This window comes from Triturus cristatus, chromosome 2_1, assembly GCF_964204655.1.
Source record: "Triturus cristatus chromosome 2_1, aTriCri1.1, whole genome shotgun sequence".
Classification (NCBI taxonomy): domain Eukaryota; kingdom Metazoa; phylum Chordata; class Amphibia; order Caudata; family Salamandridae; genus Triturus; species Triturus cristatus.
The window spans coordinates 507,200,930-507,217,684 of NC_140581.1; the positions used below are offsets into that span (position 1 = coordinate 507,200,930).

General features: G+C 44.1%; 1 protein-coding gene across 1 annotated transcript in view; it reads right to left on the reverse strand.

Annotated features, from left to right (window-relative positions):
- Positions 1 to 523: 523 nt before the first annotated feature.
- ANKRD34B (ankyrin repeat domain 34B) overlaps positions 524 to 16,755 on the reverse strand; it is a 230,402-nt gene continuing 214,170 nt past the window's right edge. Inside the window, exon 2 of the mRNA XM_085640748.1 lies at positions 524 to 2,463. Coding sequence (XP_085496874.1) covers positions 838 to 2,463 — 1,626 coding nt within the window. The 3' untranslated portion in view covers positions 524 to 837. The remainder of the gene's footprint in view (positions 2,464 to 16,755) is intronic.

The following is a 16,755-nucleotide window of genomic DNA, read 5'->3' on the forward strand; positions in this document are numbered from 1 at the left end:
TCTTTTTTACTTCATCTTTAGTGGCCTTGACATCATTCAGGGAAGGAGTTCAGAAGATGAGACTCTGCCCACTGTGCAAGGAGAAATCTCACTTGAAAGGGAATGCTTTAGCAAGGCCATCTAAGGTAACCTTTGTTAGCTGTAAGGCATTCGCACCTTTTTCATAAATGTCTTAAAAGTACAACTCAGCTGTACAGCTCTGCTGCCTAGGTATACTCATCACATGGTTTGGACAAATGTAGAATTAGAAGCAGAAGAAACACTTCCATTGGTACTTGTGTTTATCAGGGAAAATGATGGTCGCAGGTCTTGGTCAGATGCGACGAGGTTCGCCTGCAGATATAGTCCCATCGCTCAAAGGATTTGGAGAAGAATTTAGAAAAAGATTACATATCCATGATGAAGCATAACCCTTAAAACAGAAACAAAATGTAACAATATTACACACAATTCAAGGTGTTTAAAATCACTGTTTACAAATCTGTAAATATATTAATATTTTTTTATGTACATTACACCGTAGTTGTAAATACACAGTATTTAAATCTATACAGTCAAATGATAGGGAAATAAAACATCATCTGCTTTAGTTGTTTGTTGCGGCTGCTTATAGGCTGTTTTTTATGTGTCGCTGGTAGGCCCCATTGCGACTATATGCATGTAGTGCAAATGCATTGGAAATGGACACTCGCTCCAGCCTACTTTTCACTTTCTTTTATGCCTGTCAGTAAAGTGCACTAATTGTACACAGGCACACAGTGAAAAAAGGGAGAGGGCTTTTGTGCACACCTCTGCCATATATTTTTTTTAGTTCTTGCTTAGCAGTTTTCCTAATTCTCAACCAATAGTCTCTTCAAAATTTACCACTTGCTTAATTTGTTCAGTATGCATTGAATGCCTCCTAAGCAGCATTTTCTTGCTCTTGAACTCTTTTGGAAATGCAGGCGCTGTTGGCATAAAGGGTTTTGGACCACTTGGAATGATACCAGTCATCTTGTTGTGGCCACTGATATCTGGGATGGGTGGGTGAGGATTTACATTCAGTGGAGGAAGGAACCCTGGTCTGGTGTGAGCAATGTGATCTAAAAGCAGGGCCCCTGAACCCCTTCTTTCGAGAACAGCAGGGTTTCGTCTTACTAAAGAGCTCAGGGGTATGTTTTCCAGTGATTCTCTGGAATTTGAGAGCAGCGAAGGAGGAGAGAGCATTTTTTTCTTTTCTAATAGAGATTTGCTGTCTTCTGTGGTGGTAGGAGCCCTGGAGGAGGTCAGCTGGGAATCCGAACTGTAGTGATTTGCTCCTAATCGCCTCCTCTGCACAATACTACTCAGGCTTGAAACAGCCATGGCGTGTATTGAATCCGGATCCTGGTCTACAGGAATTTCACTTTTGTTCTGAGTGCCATCCAGATCCAGTGAATGCGAGTGTATCTCGTCATACGAAAGCTTTCGGGGACCGTCATGATCGAATGCTTTTAACAAGTGAGCTGTGTCTTTGACATCAATACTTTGGTGTCGAGTGAAGTATCGCTTTGAGAAGCCGAGGCCGTTCATTTTAAGAGACAGCTCTTCCTCTGGGGTAATGTCCTGGAGTTCCTCCTGCAGAGACAGTACTTTGTGTTGGTGGAGCAGTGAAGAAGGGATTTTGAGCCAAGGCTCAGAGTGTAAGCGCTGCAGCTGCGGAAACCTGGCACTAACATGAGCTGGGGTGGGTCTTCTAGTGGGAGAGCCTGGCTCTGAGGAACCTTTGCTGTCACCAAGGTCTCCGGCTATGTCTTTAAAGCTGAAGAGCTCGTTTTCATTTGCAGATGTATTTGAGCTGGGAGAAGGGGATGTTTTGATCTCTATTTCAGAGGGTGAAGTGCAGGGCCCAGGCGAGTGGCACCCCTCCATGTCTGGGGAAGGTGGAACATTCAAGTACTGCTTGGTCGTCTGCCGTCCGGAAGGAGACTTGTCCGTTGTGATGATAATGACTTCCTTACCTCTGGCCTTGCAGGCATTGAGTAGAACTTTGAGGGTCTCCTTGTCTCCTGAATTGACTGCATAAACAAGCGCAGAGAAGCCCGAACGGTCTTGCAGACTGGGGTCCGCCCCGCTTTTCAACAAGAGAGAGACAGCCTCCGAGCCCGCCTTTTCTATGCACGCATGCATCAGAGCGGTCTTCCCAAATTTGTCCTGAATGTTCGGGTCAGCTTTATTTTCCAGGAGATATTTGATCATTTTGACTTTGCTGACGCTCTGCGTGTCCACGTGCTTCGTCTTGCAGGCGATCATTAATGGCGTTTCGCCTCGGTCGTTGCTTTCGTTAATGTAGGCCCCACCTTCGAGCAAGAGCCTTGTGAGGCGCAGCCGGCTCTGATACACCGCTTTAATGAGCGAGTTCCCTTCGGTGGTGATTTCTGCTGCCTCGTCCATCTTCAGTGCTCTTGCTGGCACTGGCCTCCCCTGAGCTTCAGAAAGAAGTGCCTAATTAAGAGAGATACAAGGTAAAAACACCGATTAGAACTCTGCCGCTGCCATCATCACAAAGTGAAATTCTTTGGCTGATAAAAAAGTATTTAACATTCACCATTTGATATTTAATATTTAAATATAGTAGGACATTTCTTACAAGAAAAGTATTCATTACATTGTTCCACTTCAACACCTGAGCAGTACTAGGAAACAATGACACACATGGTTAGTACGTGTGCTAATTGCCTCGTGAAATTTTTTTTTATTAAAGAAAAAGCAAAAAAAATACATTTCACCAATTGAAGCACGGATAGAAATGTACGTGGGGTCTACTCTGGGGAAAGGTTGGGAGTTGCTCATATAAAATGAATATAATGTTATTTCATTAAAGCAGCATGGTTGCGCAATGCAAAAAAAAGAATAAATATATATATATATATATATATATATACACACACTTACCTTGCCGCCGAGTCCTGCATCTCTGCTCCTGCTATCCTCGTGGAACTCGAGGAAGGCAGGAAGAACAGCCAGCCTCGCCGGACCAACCACAACGCTGCAATGAAGTGTTGTGATTGGTAAGCACCCAGGCTCCCCTGACCAATCATAATGCTGCAATGCAGCGTTGTGATTGGTTTTGAGCGTCCTAGTTCGATGATCAACCAGGGAATGGGGACCGAGTATGTTCTCCATGCAGGCTGTAATGCAGCCTGCATGGAGAACAGGGAAAGTGCGCATCACTGTTTTGAACGGCCCAAGAAGGCAGACCAAATAGTCATTGCGCACGTAGGAGTGTGCAAACCACTCCTCCCCTGTCCTGCTCAGACAGCAGAGCCGCCCGCCCACTCACAAAGGAAACATAAAATGATAATAACTCAAAGTTATTATCATTTTATATTTCATTTACTTTGTACTGCTCAAAAGCAGTGGGGTGACGCTCTTCCGCCATAGCGGAGAAGCAGCCACTGCCACCGCCATAGCCACAGTGTCCCTTTTCAGAACATTGTGGTGGCGATAGGGGCTTTGCCTTATTTAGAAAGGCAGCGTTAAGCCACTTAACATGGCTTAACGCTGCCTTGTAAATAAGGCACCCTTTCACGCTATACTTAACGTGAAAGGGGCGGGCAATTGGTGTGCCTATGGACATTCCAATGCAACACCCACTGATTTGGATGCTGCCCCATATTTACAAGGGTGGTGTATATATGTGGCAGCTCCAAAATTAAGGCCAGGGAAAACCTGGTCTTACCCTGGCGAAATGAGGAGAAATGTTTTATTTCTCATCGTTTTAGCTGTTTACATGTGTGCTGCGTTGAGCAGCACACATGAAAACAGCAAAATGCCAATGATTGTTTATGTGAAGGAAGGTGTCCCGTCCTGCACATAAGCATTCATTTAAAAAAATGACATTTTGCAACTTCTTTGTGTGCTGCATTGAGCATCACACATAGCAGTTACAAAACGCCATTTAAAGATTGTTTATGAGCAGGAAGGGACACATTCCTGCACATAAACAATCTTCCCCTGCAACGTAGACACCCTTGCTCTATTGCGCGTGGGTGCCTGCGTTGGCACTAGGCAGCAAAATTTAGCACCAGTGCATGGGGAAACGCAGGGCTACACCATCTTCTTGTAAATATGGTGCAGCCCTGCGTTTCTAAAGTGACAGAGTGTGTCGTTCGCCTTCTTGGCTTAACGACACGCTTCGCCACTTTACTAGTAAATATGCCCCCAGATGTGTTATGCACTGCAGGTTTAAATGTCTTCTCGACATTTCCTTCCAGTTCCTCAAAAATGGACTGAACACCCTCAACTGTTACGATTGTTTCATCCATTCTATGGATTACATACATGATAAAATGTAAAAGAACCGACTGATTGCATACAAAGTTAATTGCTCGTAACACCTGATGTGTACCTGTAAGTTTAAACTTATTATAATCATGTGCAGTATCAAAACTTGCAAAAAAACTTTTTTTAAAAGAATAAATACATCATTTTACAGAGATTTTAACAAATGAGTGCTAGTCTATAAATTACCCTTTTTAACAAAATATAACAAACTGATGTTGCTCTATTTTCTGCTACATAAATAAATCAGCTGAGTAATTTTGCCTCAAGGTTAGTTCCATCTTTCGCTTTTGAAAAGTGGAGAAAGTATATTTAATCCATTTAGCATTATAGAAAAACAGCAAAAAACACTAGAAACTCTGCCTGTTCCTTGTTTAACCCTAGAGCTTATACTTCCAGCAGCAAAAGTGGTGGTATAAAGGGGCCTTTCCTGTGCAGGTCTCACCTTAGGGATCACTGCTAGCCTTATTACCACATAGCATGGCACCGGATGACGTGAGTTTGCTACATTTGGTTTTGGAACGCAATGGGCGGTGCCTGTGCACAAGGCATTATTGGGCACTACCCGAGTCTCAGCGTCTCTGCAACACCGTGTGCTCGTGCTGCCTTGTTCCCCCCCTCCCCCTTTCTCTTTAGTTTTGCTTGCTGATGCATGTGACATTTCTGCAATGACGCTTGCGTCAGGGGTACCTTTTTTTCTTGTTTTCTTGTTCTGCTCAATGCCTGGTACTTCAGTCTTGATTTTTACTGTTAGGAGGCATATGTTTTTGGCACATTCCAAGGTCTACCACTTCTGGTAAATCATGCAATGCATCAAATTCCATGGATGTTGCGTGGGAACACCCAGCAATGCCCATGGAAATGCCTCCCTGGCGCAGAGTATTACAATGCAGCGATTAATGAAGCCAGGCAGAGCCACGCAAGGAGGCCTTGTGTTGCCTCATGAATCTCATTTTTCTTTTTTTTTCATTCTTTTATTGATTTTTCAAATAATATGCACAGTACTGCTCTAGGGACCAGTATAACAATATCAAACCTTACAACAATGCTGTGATCTACTGAGCGCATTGTAATACAGTACTGATATACATCTTATCTCCATTGTGACATATTTCGATAGTCCCTTACAGTGACTCTTACACCAGTATCTCGTTATTCAGTCTGTGGGGTGTTATCAGTTTGCTGAAGGAGATATGTCTTGAGCGGTTCCCATAAGTCTCTTGGCCTGGACATCGTAGGCAGTTCTTCTGCATACAGTGCTAATTGCTCATTACAATACACCATATCCCTAATCCACAATTTAATGATCGGGGCTAGAACGCTTTCCCAATGTAGCGTCACACGACGCTTGGCAAGAAGGAGCGCAATACGTATGAACTTTCCCAATGCTCCCCTCAGCTGTGCCACAAAACATAATAAGCAGACAGTAGGCGTACACTGGAGGGTAGTCCCTGTCAACTCTTGTAGTCATTTCAATACACCTTCCCAATATAAGAAGACACGTCTACACCCCCATGCAAGGTGAAGAAAGTCAGCGTCAGGATGACAACATCGTTTACAATTACTTGTGTCCCTAAGGCCATATCTATGCAACCTGGCCGGGGTGTGGTAGGATTGGTGGATGTATTTGAAATGGATTATGCGCAAATTTCCATTAGACGTAAGGGACCCAGTTAGTCTACAAACATGCTCTCAATCTTTGTCTGATAGCTGAGGAGTTACACTTTGGTTCCATCGATCTAGACTTCTGTCCGGCACAGGGTTGCTCTCTTCCCTCACTTCCCTGTACAATTTTGTAACCAATTTACGTCGGGATGGCGTTACCAACAGCATCTGTAGGGCTCGTAGTGTTGGTGGTTCGTTTGGGTATGTGTGATAGTGATCCTGACCGCGCACCTCAAACTGAAGATGGTGAAGTTAAACAATAGTGAGGGATTTGTTATATAGGATAAGTGTTCTTCTTTAAAGAATTGTCGCGTCAATTTAATCGGAATGTTGGTGAACATATAGAGGAGACGCGGCAGCACAACCATTTTAATGATCGCTACCCGATCAGCAAGAGAAAGTGGTAACCTGTTCCATCTCTCCACCTGCTGCTCCAATTTTGTGTATGCGCTGTCATAATTTTCTCGGACCTGGAGATCAGGGTCAATATGTAAGGAATCTCATTTTAAAGATGCGTTGCTCCTGCATCAAGATGCGTGGTGCAAGAGTGACGCAAAGGGGTTAGTAAATATGCTCCTAAGTGACTTGCAGCAGTCAGACTGGCTTTTTTGATGTAATTGCTTAAAGCAGAAAGAGGTGGCTCTGGTAGATTCAGAGGATTATGATTGTTTGGGGGAGAAGAGAAGGGTCGCACTAGTCAGGTAAGAGAACATTTTTCTGTCAATTCTAAAAGGCATAATGGAAGTTTACCTAGGATCTGCTCTGTATTTTTTATAAGCAGAAACTCTTTGTGTATACCTTAGTTCTGGCCCTTATGAAGACTCTCATGGTTCACCAACTAGCAGTGGCTATGAAGAAACGTGGTTGACCAAAAGTGATCCAATTTGATTGGTCCAGGGCAGAGAAGGGCAGAGAGGACCTTGCAATTACCAGGACAAAAATTGAGGAGACCAGGAAGGACATAGAAGTCATCCAGAAGGGGAATACAAAAGGTCATTTGTATCTATTGGATGTGACCAGGACCACCCGGGTAGTGTGGAGGAGAAAGAAAGTGGTGGACTATTGCCATGCAAAGACAACTCATTACTCATGTATAAAAGATCAGCAGTATCAGGAAGGTAGCTTTGGGCAAGGGCGGACTGAGGTGGACACATTATACCACTTATTTTTTCAGGTTTTGGCACCACTTTTATGCAGCAGCTGCACTGCATCTGCTAAGTATACTGTCTTTATCAGTTTGTTTTCAGTGCCATGATTTTTTTGGACAACGGTTCTGCGCTTTACAAGTGTTTTATTAATTTATTACATGGATATCTAAGAAGACCATCAAGAAAATTGCCAAAGGGGGATCAAAGTGGCTGATTCAGAGTTTGGAGAAAAACCCTCTGATTTCTGCAAGAAGGGGTAAATACTCCATCAAAGGACGCTCTGTCAGTGGATAGTCCCTTGGCAGATTTACCCCCACCTTGGCATCATTTGGCAGAGGTAACTCTATTCCAAGTGTTTTAAACAACAAGGGGCATATTTACAAGAGGCTTGCATCGAGTTTGCCCCAGCAACGTGGTACATCTGCGACACAAACCTCTACAACAGATTCATGAAGCCACGCAAAGCCGCTTTGCATGGCTCTGAGTGGCTTCATAAATCAGTAGTAGTTCAACGCAGCGCAAATCGCCGAATTGCGCTACTCTGCCCTGGGTAGGCGTTCTATGGGCGTTGCATGGATATTCCCATTCTTCACGATCTATACCCCAACTGTCCTCTTTATTTACAACAATACAAGCTTGAGTGACTGCGGGGTTTGCTATGTGTGCCTATCTCTGTGTGTCTTATGTACACTCACTTTATGTCTTAAACTTACTTGAATGGTTCTCTCGTAATCTCGGTCCTCAAGGCAAGAGTTGGCATCGCTCACATCCTTTAAAGACAGCACATTATGGGGTAAACAATATCCTTATTATATTTTTCAGCCACCTCTAGCCTCAGTGTTGCCGTGCTGGTTACTCGATAATAATCGTCCACGTCCGTTTGTGAGAGAAATAGCAACAGACACTCAAAACCTCAGCTTAATATGGAATCTGTAATGGGTATATCACTGAGAAATGTAGGTGTTAATCTGAAAATATAAGACTGTCCTTGGAATGAAAGGTGCATGGTTATTTGGTGGGTATGTGTCTTTCCTTTTTTTAGTATTTAGGCAGTCGCGGCTCGCAATACACACGTGTGGGGTGGCGGGGGTCGCGCAGGGGTTCGCGCGGGGGGTAAAATAAACATTTTTTTAAAACTTACCTGACAACATGGCCTCTGCTCCTTGGCCGGGTCGGGTCCCACGTTTGGCGTTTTCCTGCTCCTGAAAAGGAACAAATGCAAAAAGAACAATTGATGGACAGAATGCAGAACAATGTCATACATTCATCCCAGTACAGAGATCTGGGCCTAAATCCATCGGGTTTTGCTCACCATGCAATGATAGATTAAACCCAGATCCTTGTGACTCGAAGTGAATGTTTGCATTGTCCAGCATTCCGTCCATCATTTGTTTCTTTAGCATATGTCGCCCTAAGTGGGAAGGGTATGCCCAAACGTGGGTCCCATGCTCACTGCACCACTGGATTCAAGATAGCCTGGCTGATGAAGGGTGATGCCCTAAAACCGGTCCCAGGATGCTTGTTTCCGGTCCAGGGAGGACCTAGTTTGGCAGTTTGGGCTGGACTGTTCCCACAAGAAACAGGGTCAAGACTGATTTGCATATGGCTGGGTCCAAACTGGGGTGGTGAGCAAAAGAATGATGGATTAAACCCAGATCCTTGTGACTAGAGGTGAATGTTTGCATTCTCCAGCATTCCGTCCATCAATTGTTTCTTTTGCATATGTCGCCCTAAGTGTGAAGGGTATGCCTAGAGGTGGGTTCCGTGCTCACTACATCACTGGATTCAAGCTAGCCTGGCTGATGTGGGGTGATGCCCTGAAACCGGTCCCAGGATGCTTGTTTCCGGTCCAGGGAGGAGACCTGGCTTGGCAGTTCGGGCTGGACTGCTCCCACAAGGAACAGGGTTAAGACTGATTTGCATATGGCTGGGTCCAAACTGGGGTGGTGTAGTGAGCAAAAGAATGATGGATTAAACCCAGATCCTTGTGACTAGGGGTGAATGTTTGCATTGTCCAGCATTCCGCCCATCAATTGTTTCTCCTGAAAAGGAACAGGCATGGTCCCTCCCCTCCCGTAAGCCAATCACAACGCTGCAATGGCAGCATTGTGATTGGTGCGGACAGCACCCAGCCGGGTGCCTGTAGGAAGGCCATTTTCTCTATGGAGGCTGCCTATATAGAGCAAATGTAGAGTGCGCATGACTGGTTTGGTCGGCCCCAGGGGGCCGACCAAACAGTCAGGGCCCACAACAGTGGGCTGCTACTCCTCTCCGATACCCACCCCCAACCAGGCATACCCTGCCATCTGCTTTCTCGCAGTGCGAGAAGCAGAAACATAAAAAGGTATTCCAAATACCATTTTATGTTTCTGCTTCTCGCACTGCGAGAAAGGAGTGGGGCAACGCTCCTCCGTCCTAATGGAGGAGCCGCCCCTGTATTTAGGATTGGATTCCTATTGGGGTTACCCAGTTCTTTAAGTTTTTTTAAAGTAACATGACATCAATTAATGACTTATGTGAATCAATGCTTGCTATCTGATGTATTATTGTTAATTATGTATACCTGTAAACTTCATAAAATGTACTTTTAAAATATTTGAAATAATAACGAGTATCTAAACCCACACTAGGGAATCAGAATTGTTTCAAATCTCCATAATATTGGAGAAGAGCTACCAATAAATGTGACCTTATAAGCTTATGCTAACTACCAAATTTCTGTTTTGTTAACCTTTATCCACATGGATTAACACCTTGACATGAGTGACGAAATTGCAGCCGCACTGCAGTAAGTGCATGAAACAAGTGATTCTTAGTGAACTCACTCATTCTATCAAAATTGCCAAAAATAATGTGATAGATTGACCACCATGCCTTGAGAAGATATTCCCCACCTGTTCAGATGTGTCATTAAAGTGCTCATTCAGGCTTGGAAATGTAAGAAACTTGGATAGTTTCACGTTGTTTGAAGATACTGATATGGTGTAAAGGAACTAAATCTTCTCACTTACTAGTCTAATACAATTGGTGCAGCTGTCTTAGTGTCGTGGCTCCACTCCCTATATGAGGAAGCGGCAAATAAGGGCTCCTTCTCCTCTGATATCAATGTGGCCACGATAATACTCATTCCAAAAACACAACTCCCATCATCCTCCAGTTCTGACTTTTGTCCGATCTCACTCATCAATACAGAAGTCAAAATCTATGCCACGATATTGGCCACCTGTCTTAGATCTGTGCTTAACACCCTTATTCACCCTGACCAGTCTAGCTTTATGCCCTGTCGTAGCACGCAGCACTGCCTTCGATGCCTCCACATCTCATTGGCCCACCGTCTCCTCCTGTCGCCCTGCCTGGCCTTACTACTTATAGATTTTGAAAAGGCCTTCGATACAGTGGATTGGCAATACTTAAAGAAGGTATAAGCAACGGCGGTTTTGGTTCACATTTCTGCAGACTTGTCCACGTGCTCTATTCTAACCCTTTGGCTCAAGTCCTAGTGAAAGGTGTCCTCTCTGACATCTTTCCCTTCCGTAGAGGGACATGGCAAGGGTGCCCCCTGTTTCTCGCCACCTTTTTGCCCTGGCAATTGAGCCATAGGCCCGCCTCATTAGAAGCGATGCCCAGATACTGTGATGGCAATGGGAGGACACCCACAAAGACTGCAGCGCACTTTATGCGGACAACGTCCTGCATTTTCTGGCAGATCCTGTGACAACAGGTCTATGGTGCCTCCGAATTCTCCAGCTCTTTGGCGAGGCATCAAGTTAACCCTGCCAAGTTAATCCTGGTACCCCTGCATGATTCCCACAACTGCGTGGCATGGCAATCTGATATCCCGGTCTGGCACCTCAGTTTCCGCTACCATGGAATTTGGGTGGCGCTCCATCCAGAGCTCACCTGGTCCCTTAACCTGAATCCACTGACCAAAAGAGCAAAAGATCTCAATAGATGGCAACCCCTTCCTTCCATTGAACCCAATGGGCCGGATAGCCCTGTAGAAAATGCTGATACTTCCTCGCTTTCTATACATATTTCAGAATCTCTCACTTCACCTGCCACGCCATTGGTTTCAAACTTTAGAAAGGTTTGCCTTGGCATTCCTTTGGGGTAACTCCAGACCCCGTCCGGCTCTCGTCCACTATCATCCTGCTCCTTGTAACGGTGGCCTGGGGATGACCAATCTCTTCTACTACTACCTGGCGACTCAACTCCTGGTGATCAACGACTGTTTATCAGGGGGGTGGGCAGATCCGGCATACCAACTAGAACTTACATCCCTAGGGTTCCCCCAGGTCCTAGCGATGCTATACGGCTCCCCGATCTCTTAACACCATCCCAACAGTGACCTGGGCAGTCTTTTTTTGCATGGCGATCCGCACTCTGCCAAACTCAGTGGGACAATAAATGTACACTAAAATCACCCCTATGGCATGGCACCTGGTTGAGGGAGGTGGACACACTGGAGGGTTTCAGGAAATGGGATCTTATTGGCAGAACGCAATTAGGCGATATTTGTTCTGGGATTCATATACGTACCTTTTAAGAGCTGCAAGACACATTTCTTTAACTCCACCCAATTTTTCTAAAATATTTACAACTTAGACATGCACTCACTACCCATATCCCCAATAACACCTCAATACCAGAGTTCAGCACACTGGAAGATAATATCCTGATGGGTGCACTTGGGAAGAGAGGAATATCCCAGATCTATCACTCTCTCATTAACACCGCATCAGACACACTAGATCACCTTCGGACGCAATGGGAGCGATGGCTGGGCCCCTTAGAGAATGACCATTGGTGGGATCCTCTTATGAACCCCTAACTCATCACTTTTTCATCCAAATTGAGGTTAATCCAAACTTACTACCTCTATTGCGCCAACCTTACTCCAACTAGACTGCACCAAGCCAGTTTCCTTCCGAGCCCTGATGCCTGCGCTGCACAGAGATCCCCGCAGACTTTTACCATATGGTATGGTGCTCTCCAGCAGTGCACACAATTCTGGAAAGACATAGCAAGTGAACTCAGCATTGTTTTGGCATGGGACGTTCTGCACACTCCCTGGTCCTCCTCCTAGGAGTTTTGGAGGGCTCCGGGGGGTTCCTGGGCAGACAGAGCATTCCTGGGCACATCTACTATGGTAGCAAAATAATCTATAGTGACCAATTGAACAAGCATTGGCATAGCCAATAGGTCTCGCTTTTGGGACCTTATAAGTATTTAATTATGCAGCACAATATCCTTGGTGCAACAACATTAACTGTTGCATGGTTAAACACTTATAAGGCCCCAAAGGCGAGACCTATTGGCCCTACCTCACTGTAAACTGAAACAGCTGGTAAAAAGATATTTTAAGCAGAATGGTTCATGTCGTTAATGTGGCTATAAGTCGGAAAGTATAGAACATACCTGTATCTGCCCTAACTTATTAAGTCTACGCAAACAACATCTCTGAAGATTTTTCAACATGGCAAGTACACAATCTACTAGAGAAAGCCATCAATCACTGTTTTTATGACCAACTCCCATCTTTTATTAGTGCTTTAATGAAATTCGCAGACCTCGCTTAAGTAGCCTGGGTTCTTAAGTTACCTGACATATTTCGCGCAAAATATTTTATGTTCTTCTTGTTTTTAACGATCAGTTGCTTATAAATTGTATCAGAAGTGATGAGTTTAGGTGCATTTGTATCTTTTATTTTAGAAGTGAACATTTATTGTAATCTGATTTGATAAATGCAATAAACTCATCTGCCTACCAATGAGAAGGGGGGCTTGAGAAAGATGGAGGGAGAGACAGGAAATGGAAGGCCTGAGAAATAAATGTGAGAAATGAAGGGGCGAGGCTGATGTAAACCTTATGGAAGTTAGTTCCCCTAAGTAATGAAATACTGGTAATAAAAGGAGGGGGTGTACAGGAGGACAAAGACTGTTTTGCAAGACGGTGTTAATACCCAGGTGACAACATTAAATTGTTTTGAGCAGCCACTTCCAAAAATAGCCGGGCAGTATTCTTAGTCCCTGGCACCCGGAAGAGGCGCCAGACAATTTCATGGCAACAGAGCTGAATTAAGCGAAAGGCCGAGCCGGGAGTCAGGCACCGAAATAGCCGCAGAGACAATATTAATACGGACGTCTGCAAAACCTGCTTGATGCCGTCTGGGGCCAGAGGGCGAGGATCATCCACAATCGGAAAGGAAGGGGGTAGGGGGGAATCGGAGAGGAGAAAGATGGCTGGAGGAGATATTCATCCCAGTAAAGGTCGTCGTATGGTACACAACAGCACCTGGGCTTCGATGTGCGCCTAGACACGCCTGTGTGCTTCACTACAGCACAGGCCAGAACAAGGTACCTTCTGAAAGACAAACAAACTCCAGAATCCGGGGCACTGTAGCGTGCACAGGAAGCCCTCAAGCGACGCACTAAGAAGTTTTAAATTCAGAACAGCAGTACCATATGCTGAAAAAGAAGCCTTTGGGGTGCCTACCTTTTGACTCACTGTGGCATTAACGAGATTCGCTTCTCTAAATGCCCACCGATAACACCTATGCCTTTGGGGCGATCAGGGCCTTTCGTGAACGCGCTGTGCAAGTGTGACGTACAGAAAGATCTACACAGATTACAAGATGCCAACTTGAGATAGACCGCCAGGAAGCGTCATACAGGCAGGTAACACAAGAAGAAACAAAACAAGCATTAGCCGCGCGGTCGTGAAAGCTACCCGGCCGTGAAAGCGAAAGTTATCGCTGGGACGCGCTCTGTGGTGGGGGAGGGGCAGAGCGAGCCATGAGGGAGGAAAGACAGATGGCGGCTGCGCGCGTGCACGCGCTCGTGAACGCAAGCTTGAGTCCAGGAAAAGCCTCTGGTAGCACTTTGAAAACACACTAACTAAATGTCTCGCAGAGTAGCGCATGCGCTGGCTCAGGCGAGACCTAAAAAGCGCAACACCTCCCACCGCATCGCAGTGGCGCAAAGGTCTAGATTGGTGCGGGATGCAGGAGAAACCTGTATATGAGGCAAGAGGTTGTCCGGCCAAATATGAATGTATTTGGGTTAAATGACTGGGTTGATGGGAATGACACAATGCCTTTACCGTTTCCTTACTACTGTTTTTCAGTTGTAAATCTCCTTGATTTATCACTACTGCTGCTTGTTATGTACAAGATGTGAATTATAATGTGTCTCCTTGTACCATGAGTAGTCGTATCACTGTTCAAAAACCTAATAAAGGCGGTTATCAAAACAAAAAGTACAATTGGTGCAGCACAGTTACTTTAGGCTCTTTCAAGGTGAATGTTTTCAAAAATATGCGGTGCAGGCCAGGCATTTCATCCTTTGCAATTCTTCACCACCCAAAGTAATCCGTCGTTTTCTAATGCTTTATAATAATTTGAATTTCAAAGCTTTTAACAATTTCCTGTACCGTGCAAAAATGTCATGACATGTCACTGTTATATGCAGATTTTCTCAAAATCCTAAGCAAAATTAATTGTGTAAATACGAGGTTTTAACTTTGAAAACGTATTTGCAAATATGTATCCTCACTATAGACTGTCCGAGGTAAATTCTATTGCAGATAATATTTTGATATTGAACTGAAAATATCTTTTAATTTGGACATGCCATCTATATGGAACAAGTCTCCTCACGGATCTTTAGGCTCGTCCAAATCTTCGAGAGGACATGAAAGATGCTAAAAAGCTGAATAATGTCTAATTCATAATTGTTGCTTAATGTTCTTGTTAGTTCATTCATGGTCTTAAATGTAATCTTCTTGGGGAATTGTTGGCTAAAATAATTATATAGTAGGCCAATCAGATAGCGTGGAGCACTTTTTCTTGAACATCTGGCGTAGATGGGGCATAGATTTCCCGAATACTGGAATGGAGAGGGCACAGATTTCTCATAAAAGTCGAAGGAAGGGCCATAGATTTCCCAAATACTCGAACTGTGGGGGTTCAGATATCGCCAATACTTTAATTGTATTTCTTGTACCTTGTAATCTGTGTTGTTTCTTTTCATCCATGTTGTGCGAGTGAGAGAGCGAGTATGGTGTGGGTTGTACCCATGGGTGTTTGCATAGTGCTCGCTCTTGCTGACACGATTAAGCCCCATTGTTACTCTTCTTTTCTCCTCCTCTCCAGAACAAGAATTGCCCAATAGACTTTTCTCCCCACATCCTTATCTATCAAATACCAGGAATGAAGCTAACTACAGCGATGGTGTCATTTTATCCTCAGATAGTTATGTGTCCTCCTTCCAGTGATATGTTGTTTATAACTCTGTGCTTTCAACTACCCCTGCTCCTACTACTCTCTCTCTAGAATTCTCCAGACCTATAATCCAGTTGTCACTGTCTACAGTTTTGCTGCTGCAACTCTCTTTTACAGTTAAATTTTCTTAAATACATCCCATCTAATGAATGCCTTTTTTTTGGTAATTAATGTGGAAATTTAATTAAATCTTTCTTTCTATGCTTCTCCTGTCTCTGTAAATAGCGTTTAGGCCTAGTTTGCACTTAGGTGGCTCCACTTTGACACCAATCTTTTTTTCCATTTATTCCTTAAGGTGTTTAAAATCGTCCTGTGTCTTACCCAAAAAGGTGATGCTAGTTAGAGTTTAGGAAATTAGACGTTCTATAGAGAAAATAGCCTGCAATTGCATTTTGGGCAATCCACTTTGCCGTACTTGCAATTGCTATATTTTAAACTATTATTTGCAATTTCTTGAACAATTCTGCTTCAGGGATTCCCAAGCTCAAATTAATAAATATATGATAGTCCATAAACAGTTATCCTGCTCTCTCGATACCCATTTCAATCAATGTTTTAGCCATGGTGTTGGTCAAAGTAGTGGCCAGTGAGGGGTTGTTCCTGAGACGTGCATCACAAGTTCCACTTATATGTAACATCAGCCTTGTATCAATGCCTGTACAGTCCGGAGATTAATTTATTTAAAAACAACTATCCCCAATTGACGGGTACCTCAGAAAATCTCATGTCTGAATGTCCACATGTGTGGTTTTTTTTTTAGTTTTATGCAGCCCGAACTAGACCCGAAGGTATCAGAGCGCTTTACATAAGCACCAGTTACATTACAAACAGACACATTTATTTTTGTTATGCACAGAGAGATTAAGTGATTTGCCCAGAATCACAGAATGTTGAGTGTCCCTGCTCAGACTCGAACCCTGTTCCCCAGCTCCAAGATCAGCTACCCTAGCCGTTTGGCCACATTCTCTCCCCATTCTTCTCAAGAATGTTCATGGCTGTCTTGAGCCTCTAATCCATGGTTGGCCAGTAGCAAAGGTGAAAGTTCAGCTAAACCCACTCACATATTTGGACAGCCAATTTGGAAATGTATTTGCGTCTATAGAATTTTTATGCATCGCAATTCTTTGATAAAGTTAAGAGTCACATACATAGGGAGCTCTCATGATGTATGAAGGTATATGCATATGGAAGGAAAAGCATTTTATATAATTCACTTGCCTACATGGGTTATATTGTAATTGTAATTGCATTTATATAGCACTTACTACCCTTGACAAGTCGTCAAAGCACTTTTTCAGCGAGTAGCACGCTACTCCGATCCCATAAAGGATTAGTGGTGAATTAGTATAGTGAAATATG